The sequence below is a fragment of the Fringilla coelebs genome, assembly GCF_963513975.1.
Source record: "Fringilla coelebs genome assembly, chromosome: 24".
Taxonomy (NCBI): domain Eukaryota; kingdom Metazoa; phylum Chordata; class Aves; order Passeriformes; family Fringillidae; genus Fringilla; species Fringilla coelebs.
In genome coordinates, this window is record NC_140050.1 from 2,605,925 (window position 1) to 2,619,977 (window position 14,053).

The following is a 14,053-nucleotide window of genomic DNA, read 5'->3' on the forward strand; positions in this document are numbered from 1 at the left end:
TGTGCTGGTTTTGCTGAACTCTTTTGCCTGCATTCTGAGGACAGTTCCATACAGCACCACAGGTGGGATGCCAATAAGCAGGAACATTAGTTTTAATCCCAGCTTCTGTTGCCTTTGCACTTGAGCTTGGCAGCTTTTTATTTTTCAATAGTTCCACAAAGAGAAGGAGCTCAGCTACACTGGCAACGTCCTTCTGACAATCAACTTTTTCTGCTGTCTTTGACAGAAAGATCTGTCAGAAAAGATCTGCTGTGGCCAACAAAATTCTTGTTGAGAACTCAGTGACACAAGCTCTAAGCCTGAAAAAAATCAGGGTGTTGGGTCAAACACATAAGGAATGACAGAAGCAACTGGGGTTTCACTCCCATATTCTTCCAGAACTTTGATGAAATACTACTCTGGATGAAATGGTTTCTACTCAATACACACAGCTTGCATCCAAATTATAAATTGGTCTAAAAACGGAAAATTTAAACAATTTCACTGGAGTGCTACCAAGCAGGTGTACAGGAGCTGTCTGAGCAACCGTATCACTGACAGGGTTAAACAGTCTTCTTGCATTTCCCCTTGGATCAAAGAACAATCAGAAATGGCTCTCCTTCAGGCATTCAGGGCAGAACTCATGGGCTGATACTGGTAACGCCATGCCCATTACAGGAACTAGAAACTGGCTCCAACCCTGAACAAGTCTGAAAGCAATATCAGCTGAACTGGCAATAATTGAGGTTTGAAAGAATGTTGTCCTATATAAAGCTCTGGTGAGCTGCAAAAGCATAGGACTTCCAGGGGCCCTGAGAAGCTTCCTCATGCTACAGGAGCTAAACCCCTCCATTTCATCACAGTTCAGCACCTGGAGATCTGCTATTTTCTTTAAGTAAACAAATCTTACACTCTAAAGAAACCCCCACCCCAGATGTTTATCTGTCCTCCAGATACAACCTCATTCTGTGGCATCATTCCCTCTGGATGGAAGCAGAGAGCCTGGGTCTTTGAATTAGTCCAGAACCCAGTGGGACACAGAACTAAGATCAGTTCCTGATGTGAGCCATAAACACCATAGGAACTCAAAAAGATTAAAAGAACATTAAACAAAGGGTTGGAGAAATATCTGTAGGAAATTAATAATTACAAATTAGACACTAAAGGCTTAATCCTGGATTTACAGGGATTAGGATGAAACAAGATGAAATGTAATCAAAATATCAGGCTACGTATTCAACCTCTGTGGAGCCGAGATCACAACTTTAATTTATACAGACTTCAGGCTCTGTGGAAGCTGCTTATCCATTCATCATGTCTTGTTCACTACCAAAACAAACAAGACTCAGACCAAACTCAGGTTCCTGAGCTTAACCACAGCATGAGTAATCACAACTCCTTCAGTTCAGCACCCTTCAAGGAAGACAGACCCACTAGAAGAACTTGCAGCTAACACTAAAAAAAAATACAAAGGGTTGTGGGAGAGACTTGATGATGCTGGAGGTCTTTTCCAGCCTTAATTCCATGACCCCGTGGTGTAAGTGTTGTGCATACATGTATAGATGTGCCTGCACGAGTGACTGAGGGAAGGAAGCTTTGTAGTAAGTGTTGGAGCTCTCTTAAGTCTGTGACAAGACAGAGGTGCAGAGCTTGTGTCTGCAAGTCAACTGGGGGCTCTTGTGTCCACAGTGTCTTCCTGAAAGCACAGCCTTACCTCAACTGCTCTACTCCCACCTCTGCCAGGCTGTGGGACCCCAGAATCTTCAGCTCTTTCCCCACCAGCAGGTCTGCCACAGGGAGCAGCAGCTGGCCAACATGCGCTGACAGACACGCACTGGGCACAGACAGCCAGCAGGACACAGCTCCCAGGGCAGCAGGAATGGAACAGAGACACAACATTTTCTTCCTCTTAACCCCCACTGTGCCAGCCCAAGCCTAGAGAAACACTCTGTGTGTCTGCCCCATCCCTGAAAGTGTTGCAGGCCACGTTGCACAGGGCTTGGAACACCCTGGGATAGTGGAAGATGTCCCTGCCCATGGTAGGGGTAGGACAAGATGAGCTTTAAGGTCCCTTCCAACCCAAACCAGTTTGTGATTCAATGAAATGCACACAATTGACATTAATGCTGCTCTAAATGGTACATTAAGAGAATAATGAACAAAATGGTTATTAAAATTTCGTTTCACCAGCAACTCTTCATATAAATACATTAATAATTTTTATTGTTCCTGAGTGATTATTACAGGATTGAATTAAAAGTATTTGGTCTCTTAATTATGGATGTGAATATTATTTGCACTCCTTATTCTGATGCATTTTGATCCTGGCATAAATTTTAGGGGGAAGAACAATGATGAAAATGTCCAAGTAAATTAAGAATGTTAGGAATGAAAAAGATTTGAGCAGGATCCGGACACACTGAAGCCCTGGCTGAGACAAAGGGCAGATATGTTGATTTTTTAATAATTCACCTAAATGCAAACAATGCAGAATTTCATTCCTTGGCGTGGCTCAGAAAGTCTGGTGTGCAGATCTGGGTGACTGTTCAGGGAAACGAGGAGCAGCCTGAGCTGACTTCCCTGGGCTACAGCTGACGAGAGCTGGGGAACAACTGAGGCTGGCAGGAACCTTTGGAAATCCTCTAATAAACCTCCTGCTCAAAGCAAGGCACCTGGAGCAGGTTGCTTGGGCTCATCCTCTCACCAAAATTCACCAAAAACTGGTCAAATAAAACTCCTTAACGCCAATGTAGTGTTCAGAAGGGCATTCATTATTCATTACAGGCCTGGTAGCACAGGGGATAACTCCACCTTGTGTGCACGTGATCTTCTACAAGTGTGTTGCTTATATACAGTCACCATTCCCAGGTTCAGTCCTTGTTTTGGCTGTGCCTGCATCCCTAAGCCAGATGTCTTTCCCTTATCTTCCAACCGTCCTTGCTGAGAAAGCAGATCCCACATACTCTGTTTCCTGCTACACAGGCACAGTAGAAATTAGATGAACCCTCTTAGTATCAATTCTAGCCAGGTTTCAGCATCTCTAAGGACAGAAACTTCACTGTCTTCTTGGGCAAACTGTTCAACCACTCTCAATATAAAACCACAACTGACTACAAAGTACAAATTTTCTCTGGAGACCCATTACACAGAGCTGTGCTCAAAATGCTGAGCTACAGCACTGTGAACAGGAAACAGCAACAATGGAACAGCAGCACAGCTAAAAGGTGGCTGAGATTTTAGTCCAATTTTACTGAGCTCACTGGATCCCTTACAGTAGAACATAAAACAAAAAAAAGGAGTAAATTCTCAACAGGGAACCACTACTCTCAGAAACATGTAGCATCTCAAAGCCTATTGCTTCTCTACAAGACAGTCAATACATTGCATCTTCCAGAGCACCCTCCAACCATCAGCTTCCTTTAAAAATACCCAAGGCACTTCCAATTCAAGCAATTGATATTCAAAGCAACCAAAGCAATTTTCTATGGCAAAGCACAGTGTCTTCTATAGCCCTGGAAGCAGACAGGAAGCTGCAACTGCTCAATATTCTCATCAGTAAACTCTTGAGGCCTCGAGGGAAGGCAGAACCCTGCACAGGTTGCAATGCAGGCAGGAATCCCACAGAACCTCCTCATCAGAAATAAGGTTTTCCTCTCTTATTGTAACACCTCCCTGCTGGAACCAACCATTCAGAGCTTTAATTAAGTTGCCAAATTCTATTTGTGTTCAGATATATAAACCACAGAACGGGGATCTGTTGAGACAGGCACCTACCAACACCCACCTGGAACCTGCTGTTGTCCCCTCACTGTAATCCAGTAGTGGAAACAGACACCAGAGTGCAGGTTTTTTACATACTAACTTCAATATAAATTTTACAAGTAAGATTTTTCTTTAATCATATTTTAATGCAACAGTTTCTTTACATAACACTGAGGACACATAGTGCACTATGGATTCATTCACACATGCTGCAGTGAAGGTATCACTGCCCAGCTGTGGGGGCACAGCTCCCCACACAACCACAGAACAGGAGCACAGCCTTAAATGCATTTATTCCTCCTAACCTACCTGAATCTCTGTGCCTGGTGATGCACTGGCCCTCCAAACCGTCTAGCTGGTGAATGACACAGCTGCGACAACAGTGCCACATTTTTGTTCTGGTTAGGGTTGGCTGCAAACTTCACTGTAATGGGCTCGGAGGAACCTGGGGGTTTGTGACCATTGAAATTTGTAATTGCCTCTTCTGCTTCTGACCTTTTGTCAAACCGGATAAATGCGACCCCTCTGGACAAACCTTGTAACCAAACCAATAAAAAAACAAACAAACAAACAAACAAACAAAAAAAATTGAAGTTCAGGATAAACTCAAAATAACTTTGAAAACAAAACCCAAAAAAGGTCAGTATTTCTATGGTCACAGCTTTCAAGTTCTCTACATTTATATTTCTTCAGCAGCTGGAGGATAAAATACAAAATTAAGAAACCAAAGACAAATTAGCATACTCATTTCAGCTATAACAACCACAGTGACTAAACACTTAAAAAAATATGTGGTAGAATTCCATGATATTCATCACCCAACTGACATTTTCATTCACAAAAAACTCCTAAACATTTTAAATTAAGAAAAAAATAAAAGAATTAACTCCAGATGGTTAAAAACAAAACCAGACCCTCAGTTTCAATTATTTTATCACTAAAGAGCATCTGCAAACACAGAATTTATACATTTTTGCAAATGTTTTCATTTTTCCATGCTAGAAACACACTCAGGTCCAGAGATGAGGGAACAAACGTCTGACTATAATAAAGGACTTCCACCTTTTTTAATGGAGAGATCAGAATTTCACCTTCCCAACATATGATATTTCCAGCTGGCACATAGATTATTTTTATTAATTAAAATCAATGAAGAATTATCTCTTGGTAGCTGTACTGAGCCAATATCGTAGCTGTTAAAAATATGTTTATTTTTTTCCTAGTTCCAGCCCCTGGATGCTGTTTCCTTCTGACTGAGGTGCAAGTTATGCCTTGTGAGCTCTCCTCTCCTCCCCTTGCTTCTCATATGTGACTTGACCATGAGCTGAAAACACAGTTTATCACAGTGAAGCTAAAGGGGCAGAGTTTGTTTAAATGCCATTCCAAAGGAGGTACAGTGACCAGACCAAATGTAAGACCTCATTAGCTCTGTTTCAGAAAGGGACAGATCAGATACTTTGTTTTCTTCATATTCACCCAGGACCATCTTCAAAGCCAGATACAGAACTTAGTTTATCATAAACCACAAAATCATAAACTGTTGTTGGTAACAGTTGAGGATCATTTTCTCTATTTATTTCACAGAAGGAAATGCAACGTGTCAAGACCTGGGCCTGAAGCAAACAAGGTGTGATTGCCTTTTGATAAATAACAACACCTGGTCTCAGCAGAGTAGAGCTGACAGCCCTGTATGCTCAGGTCCCACTGAGATCAGCCTCCGTGCCAGGGGGAAGGGTATGGCCCACTCTGGCAAGGCCCAGGGCAGCAGCATCACTCAGAACCCAGCAAGGCCAATCCCAGAGCTCAGCTTACTGTGACTCCTCCCCTTTCATGCTGCTCACCCTAACGCTTCTCAAAGCATTCATTTAAAACATAAATATTTTAGAAAGTGTATTTTTAAACAGAATAATTTTCAAGAGCTGGAGTACCATCTCTGTGAGAAGGTACAGCTAAGTACAAATTAAAACGTGTCTTAAGTGGGAGCAGATCAAGATATGAAAGGGAGGCTTAAAGCCAAGGCATAGCTACATTCCTGGTGGGATGGCAAGCCCAGGCTCTGCAGGCATTAACTGTGAGATGTAACAGAACCCACTCTTCAGTCAATGCATTATTAAGGCTGTGGGAAAGCAGGTGGTGTGTTCTGAGCTGAATTACACAGCATCAGGCCTCAGCACACCCAGGAAAACGATATTATTTTTGGGGAGATTTTATTTGTATGACTTCTGTCATCTCATTTTACAGCTCTGTCAAATCCAGATGCTCTCCAGACCCCACGGATTCCCAGGGAGGGATGACCAGTTTTGAGACTTGCATTACTAAGTTTGCTGTGCTCCACAAGTCTTTTTCTTGCTTCTCATTACAGCTAAATCCTAGATAACCAGCTCTAGGGACAGGGCCATGCAGGTATCAGAGTTGGGCAAAACAACTAATATTCTCCAGGCAGGATGGGATGTTCCTCACTCAGCCATGGAGTGTGCTCCATGTCAGTCCCCAGATCTCACCAAGCCACCTCAGGTTTCTCTGTTGCACAGTCACATTTGCAGCACCACCTGACCAAACACCTGCAAGTGCTGTCTGGAGCAGGAGCTGGCTCTGATGGGGACACAGCCCTGCAGACCTCAGCCTGCACTCACACTGAGCCCACAAGGAGCTGCTGATGGCCCACTCTGAACTACAGCAGATTCCTCACAGAGCAGAAAGCTGCTTCTGAACTGAAGTGCATAAATGCACATCCCAATTATAAATGTTAAATGTGGAATTGCTAGAATTAGATTGTCTTCTATTCCAATACACCAGATGCATAATCAATGAAAAAGTCTATTTGTAAAAGCTCTCTCCAGATAAATACAGGACATATGGGCTACTAGTAAAACCACAGAACAGCTGGGTGACAGGATAAGCCAGACAGTTACACTGTCTGAAATAACAGGGTAAGAAAACTCTAAAAACACAGAATTGCCATCACAAAGAAAACCTTAACTTTGGTCTCCCCTGAGCCAAATGCCTAAGTGACTTCTCCCTTTTCACCCCTTTTTTTTTCTTTTTTTATCTTTTTTACTACACAAAATACATTTAGAACTTTCAGGGCTAAGCGTATGAAATTAATTCCTTTGCTTAGCAGTAACCACAGAGGCCTGTAAGTCATCTCACATGGTTTAAAATATAAGAAAATTGAGCGAGTGCGTTCCAGGCTAGTACAAAGGACGAAACACAGTTTTGTTTTGCTTTAAATCTCTAACTATGGCCTGGAATTGACCAGTGGATAAGAGCTGCACATGTGTAAAGCAAAGGTAAGGTCAGCACTCCAGGTTACACACAAGGCCCAGAAACATAGTGCACTGCAGTGCCAGCAAGCATTAGAGCAAGAAAGCACTGACTGGCAAATCAGTAGCAGATAAAAATGACAATAATCCTGTTTTAATACAGTCTGAGGTTTGGGCTGTAAGCTGGAAAAGGCAGTGTGAGTCATTCTGTGTTTAAAAAAAAAAATCACTGAACATGGATATCCTGTCAAAATTCTACCACCGATTGACAGCAGATGTCAAGATCAGCTTGTGGAAGCCTAGTTTGAAATTTAGGTACTGCCAGTCTCAGAAAACCCCAAACACATGCTGCACACTCCAGTTTTCCACAGCCAAGGTCCCAGAACTCACCTGTGGTTTGATCCACAAGCACACGTGAGTTGATGATGCGCCCAAAACGGGAAAACATATCTTCTACATCCTTCTGTGTCATTGAGCGGGGCAGGCCACTGATGTATAAATTAGCATCCTTGATCACTTCAGAACTTGGGCGGGCATAGGAAACCTGTAAAAGAAATAAAAACAGATGTTCAGGGCATTAACAGGGAAGATCAATTTATTGTCATAAGCTAATTTAATTAATTCCCCCATTACCAACACACACATTTTTACTGGAATTCTAAAAAATGGAACCAAGAGAGTAGGGGAAAATCAACCAAACAACAGGAGAAAGGGCATGTCCCTACATAATGCCATTCATTTTGGGCTAACCCAAGAGATAACAACTATATTAGCACTGCTGTAAGGAGACAGCAACAGAACAATACCAATGCTCCCAGAAAACACTTTTGCCACGTGAAGAATCCTGAGATCTGACTCAGCCACTGGACCTGCCACAGCTCACATCAGGAACTTGTTTTGTCAGTATATTTTCTAAAGCTTCATATGGCATGAGTAGCATGCAGTTTTCTGTCCTAATTTCTACTACTGGAGAAAGCTGCATAAATCACCTAAGCAGGAGAGAGTCCCACACATAGAGCACAGGCTGTTGTTTTGGATAAGGAAAGGAGTGCACATGTACTAACAAGATTTACAATAAATATTATGAAGCATCCAAGATGTGCATGAGTTAAACGCCTGGCAACCATCTCTAATGGTCCCTCTCCTGCTGTAAAAATGGTGGGAATGTAAAAAAAGGGAACCTTCAAATACTAAGCTGTTTCAAAACACTTCACTACTCTCCTCCCAGATTCATGTTTGCTGCAGCTGGGAGCACACAAACTTTACCATCAGAATAAAGTTTATTACAATGCTGTTTTCACAGACAACCGAAGAGCTCCTACCTTGATAGTTTTTGACTGCAGTCTGAGGCCATTCAGTGTGTTTATTGCTCTTTCAGCATCTTTTGCAGTTACGTAGTTCACGAAGCCGTAGCCTAAGCTGTGTCCTAAAGGGAAGAACATTTTTTAAAAATTAATCCTAACAAAATTGTTATCACTACTAATTTGAAAGGAAATGCAAACAAGAAGTGAACTTAACATACACAATGCACACAGCAAATATTTCAGTAAGCCAAGGAGGTTTCCCAAGGCTAGCACACATCATGAGTAATTCGGAGGTCTTTTACTTCCATTGTGGACACCCCTCTGCCTTCACAGACAGCAGGCACTGGACTGAGCACCCTTTAACAGGAAGAAATTTAGGGCTAAAACACCAACTCTGACCAGTCTTGCAAACTTCATGGGTGTGGAACAAAGGCAGTGACTTAACCGAGTTCATCAGTACGAAGTCTTGTGGATAGAGAGCAGAAAGTGAGAAAATGTCAACAGATGAACTGTCAGGTATGAAATGAAGACCGCTTTGGCTACTCCAACCTCTACCCCTGGAGACAAGAAGGAGAAAGAAGTTTCCAATCCTTCATTAATACAGCTAATAAGCAGCCAGTTTCCCAAACACAGCATCATAGTGAAGAGTGAAAAATTCTCTTTAAGGCAGACAATTCATGCACTGTTACCTTATTTAAGTTTACTCTTAAAGGAATAATTTGATATTAATAATGAAAATCCTTAAAATATTTAAGGAAAAGCATATTTATTTGGATACTTACATGCTCTGCTTCCACCTCCAATCTCCACAATTGCTACTATCAATTATAACATTACATACTAAGATCATTTTGGGTTGCAATTTCCCAACAATTACAGGTTCTTAACAGTGTAGGCCTAAAAATAACTAAAATACTTTCAAGACTGTCTCAGAGCAATAAAAAAGCTGCAATTCAACCCAAGACACACCTCTTTCAGCCAACTTCTCCTTGTCTCTGTCAGATCTGTGGGATTTTCTAAAGAAAATTGTAAGCATGCATAGGAAAATGTGCTATTTTCCTCTAACAATGAACTACATTGAAGCTTAAGGACACTAGAAGACAAAGCTAATTGTTATGGTAAAGGATTCTGTGGTGAAATAGCCCTTTTTAATCACACTGCTTGGCTCTGCAATGGTCTTAGCTGACAAGGAAGTTTCCTTATGCTTTCCTGACATTTCAGAACACCAAATACAGACACAGTCGTCCAGTGAGGATATTGTGGCACAAATGTCAGAGGAAATGAAGAAAAGGGCTGCAAGAGAACTCTAGATTAACTCCAGATACAGAAAAAAGGATGCCCAGTCTGCTGAGACGTCAAGATTGCAAGTGTAAAATCCACAAGGGAATGGAAGGAAGGCCCAAATAACCCTCAGTGTTTTCATGCCAACAGACTGACTGCAGAGCTGCACCAGCTCCTGGCATGGCCTCTGCCCTTGGCTGCTTCCTTGTGAAACCTAATCCAGCAGTAACTCAGCTGAACCCACACAATGTCAGAGCCTGCTGTCTAATACACCCTTTGTATAAACACTCACAGGTAATTTCTGCCTTCTGCTAAAACTCTTAGAGAAGCCAGATCCCTCCCCTGTGTTCAGGCCTCACACGGAAACAACATTCTGTTCCCTTAGAGACCTGGTGTTAAAGCAGCTCCAAATCAGCCTCTCGTGACACCAGGCACAGAACACAACTAACAGCAAAGCACTCTGTGCCAGCCAAGTAGGATTTAACTCCATCCTCTGGAGACCTACAGACAACACCTGCAAAATTCTGATCGATGTTTCTAACATGTACCCCACAGCATGGTTGTTCTGATTCCTTTATACCATTCCTTCTGTTTTATTAGTCAAAGATGGTCAGTCATTGAGATCAAACACAGTTGGTTCCCACTCACTTACCTCCTGAGATAATTTACCTCTGATTGAGAAAATGACTAACTGAACAATTAGAAAAATGTTGAGCACCTGGACCCTACCTTATTTCTCCAGACTAAGAAAACAAAAGTAAGCTTAAGAGGGAAAAATACCAGGTGGACAGTTGGCAATGACTTTTGTAAGGTTGGGAAGGATCCAACATCTCTCACAGGTCCAGCCCTGCTCTGAAGGCTCAGAGCATCAGCTGCTTTATGGATATTTTCAGTCTGTCCCAAAAGTCACATAAACATGAATATTCCAGCAAACTACCGAACAGAACCAGGTCCTAATAAAAATTATGGAAATGGGCTCTTAAAGACCAGGGAAACATACCCCAAACAAGACTAATTCCTCCAAGTGACCCACAGTGAGCCCTGGAGGCCTCTCACTGCATGGATGGATGCTGCACTGGGGAGGACTGGGGAACTATTCTCCTGAGAGGTGAAGAAGAGCAGAATTCCACTCATAAATTTATTATGCTGTCCTCAGTACACAGAGTATCCTTCCCTTGCAACAAGTTCCCAGAGAACAGAGCAGGCATAGAATTGGAAATCATGGCATGGTCTGGGTTTGAAAGGACCTTAAACACAATTTCATTCCATCTCCTGCCACGGGCAGGGTCACCTTCCACTATCCCAGGGTGCTCCCAGCCCTGCCCAGCCTGGCCTTGGGCACTGCCAGGGATCCAGGGGCAGCCCCAGCTGCTCTGGGCACCCTGTGCCAGGGCCTGCCCACCCTGCCAGGGAACAATTCCTGCCCAAGATCCCATCCAGCCCTGCCCTCTGGCACTGGCAGCCATTCCCTGTGTCCTGTCCCTCCATCCTTGTCCCCAGTCCCTCTCCAGCTCTCCTGGAGCCCCTTCAGGCCCTGCCAGGGGCTCTGAGGTATCCCTGGAGCCTTCTCTTGTCCAGGTGAGCAGCCCCAGCTCTCCCAGCCTGGCTCCAGAGCAGAGGGGCTCCAGCCCTTGCAGCATCTCCATGGCCTCCTCTGATCTCACTCCACAGGTCCATGTCTTTCTTGTGCTGGGGTCTCCAGAGCTGCAGACAGCTCTGCAGATGGGGTCTCACCAGAGTGGAGCAGAGGAACAGAATCCCCCCTCTCCCCTACTGCCCACACTCCTTTGTTTCCTTCCAAAGCATCACACAAGTTATTTGTTTATGTACTGTTTGAGATCAGTGACAAGGAATTTTAAGTTACTTATATACAGGATAAAACCAGGCCTGAGTTGCAACACCCATGTACACCCAGGAGTAAAAGGCACCAGGTGACCTGGGCCCAGTCCCTGAAATCAGAAACTGTGCCCTAACACACACACACAAGCCCACATTAAAAGCAGTCTGCCAGGCACTCTGAAAGCACATTCTACAGCCTGCAGCCAAAGCCTTCCTTTTACAAACTCAGGTGTACATATTCTGTGTCCACTTGTTCCTGTACAAGTCCTATCCTGGACTTCACACACATCTTCCCAAGTGTCTGTCCCCAAAGTACCATCACACAGTGACTGTACAATTTTTTATTGTTTTTGTCTGGCCTTCTTTACTGTTTCTGTCAGACCAAAATTCTGCATCTTTTTCACTTCCAGTTTTATATAGGTTCCTCAGTGAATATTCCTTATCCAACAATTTAATTGTCCTGGGAAGTCAGGAGCAGGAACATAGCACTGCTTACCCAAACAAACACTGACTAAAAAAAGAAGTCTCTCAAAGTGGCAGAATCTCAAAGGTTCATTCTCATATTCCCTCTAGGAATCTGACAGTAAGTTTGTACTGAATCCCAATATTACAGCCCTATTAGCTTTTACCTGACAATAAGTAAGAAACTATCAATCAGCTGCATTTCTCTACAATAATCTAAAATGCAGACCATCCCTTTTAATCTGTACTTAACTACCATCTTTAAACTACAGTAGTATAACACGAGCTTATAGTCCTTAAATGACAGAAAAACCCAATCCATGCAAAACTGGCAACATATGTTAACTTATCTTGCTTTAAAATACCCAATAGCATCAGCCTCAGCCATCTCCTCCCACTCAGTGCCCAGTGTTCATCTCTAACAGGCTGGGCCAAGACACAACAGTCCTGTTACTGCAGGAGACATTTCCACCTCACAGATGCCTGTGCAGGAATGCTCTTTGCTTCACCATTTAACTCCAAAACAGTAAAATCTACCTATCTGCTAAGGATGACAGGAAATATTTAAGGAATTAGCATTTACACAATATTATGACTGCTGTCAAGTGTTTACACCCCAGGCAAGGAGAGAAGTTTGTTTGCTTTCTCCTGATGTTCCCCACCTGCTATAGAAACCTGCAGCACAAAAGAAATTGGTGCTGTAACAGTTTTCAAAATATTTTAGTGGATAGGAATTTAAATATATTTTTTAAAGTTTGCATAAACATAAATATAAATTTACTCAAGAGACAAAACTAAAAAAGAGCAACAAGTAGGTCCTTATCTGTACAAATAATTAACAAAGTAACTACAAATCCTAGTTTTAAGCAAAATATTACACTCCTTCAGCAGAAAGAATCAAGTTTTGTTTCCATGATAAAAGGCCCTTTCAGGAGAGAGGGCACTGCTTTTCTTTCCGTGCATCACTTGGGTTTCTGTCCGTGTCTCTGCTTCCTTTCCCAGCTCCTGAGACACACAGCTTCAGTCACCAGCTTCTTCCTTATTCCCAGCCCAGTGCTGACAACTCCAGCTTCACTGAGGAGTCTGACACACACCAGAGCACTTCACTGAGAGCAGCTAACTCTGATCCTCCCCCTCCTGTCCTCCACAAGAAACCCCAAAATCAAACCTAGCTCGTTTTGTCAGTGCACCTCAGCATGATGGCAACTTAGTTCAGAACTTGTTTTCTGAAATGGGAATCAGTTTTTGAAGGACGTGAGCTGGGTTTGAATTTTTTGTTTGACTTCAAAAACCCTGCCATGAGTGATAACCAGAGAGCCTAAACAGGTGTGAATGCATCGAGAAATACCACAAAAATACCAGGCATCAGCGGAATTCAAAGCAGTGGCTGTAGCTTCTGAGGATAAGAACAGATTAAAGTGCTCAGATGTGCCTTATGTGGGCTTCTTTAGCACAGTGACACTGTTGTACAACCAGGGCTCCACAATCACATCAGCCCACAACCATCCTGCATCAAACTTCCTGACAAGTGCTATGACAGGGGAGAAGTGCAGCAAGGCAGGAGTGGCAGAGCAGGTGACAAAGAGCCTGCACCCCCACTGCTGAGCAAGTCCCAGCACACATACAGCATCCTCTGTTTCCTAACAGCCAGGAAGACACACAGATGTGGGAGCAGAGCAGCCTGGCTGAGCAGGGAGCTGTGGCAGAGCTCCAAGGGAAACAGAGAGCACAGGACATAGGAGTAGTAACAGCTACAACAGGAGGAATCTGGAAACACTGTCCACTGTGTCTGAGGAATGGCAGAGCTCAAATGCAGTTCAGACTTGAGAAGAATGGAAAGAAACAAAAGAATAATATCAAGGGTAAAAAGAAAATATTCTGTTGCTGTCCCAGCAGCACAAGGCTGGAAGTATGACAGCAGATTTAATATGTGAGCTGAACAGAGGGGCACGGGATGCTTTCTGAGCCTCACCAGCAGAGTCTAACAGAGTCTAACAGGTTCTTCACTTTGGAAAGAGCTCCCAGAGAAAGGCCAGTGGATGAACACTGAGCCAGGGACTGACTGGTTGAGTGAACGGGTCACAGTCAAACCCATGGGGGGATGAAATGGGCTCTATGTAAGGGTGATGAGGCACCAGGGTCATGTCCCTGCCAAAACTGCTT

At 43.3% G+C, this 14,053-nt stretch overlaps 1 protein-coding gene across 2 annotated transcripts in view; it reads right to left on the reverse strand.

Annotated features, from left to right (window-relative positions):
- The window catches only part of ELAVL1 (ELAV like RNA binding protein 1), a 39,816-nt gene that overhangs the window by 5,307 nt on the left and 20,456 nt on the right, over positions 1–14,053 (reverse strand). For both annotated transcript variants that reach the window (XM_084221133.1, XM_084221134.1), the window contains exons 3-5: positions 8,327–8,430; positions 7,395–7,548; positions 4,051–4,276 (exon numbers count right to left, since the gene is read on the reverse strand). In XM_084221133.1, coding sequence (XP_084077259.1) covers positions 4,051–4,276; positions 7,395–7,548; positions 8,327–8,430 — 484 coding nt within the window. The remainder of the gene's footprint in view (positions 1–4,050; positions 4,277–7,394; positions 7,549–8,326; positions 8,431–14,053) is intronic.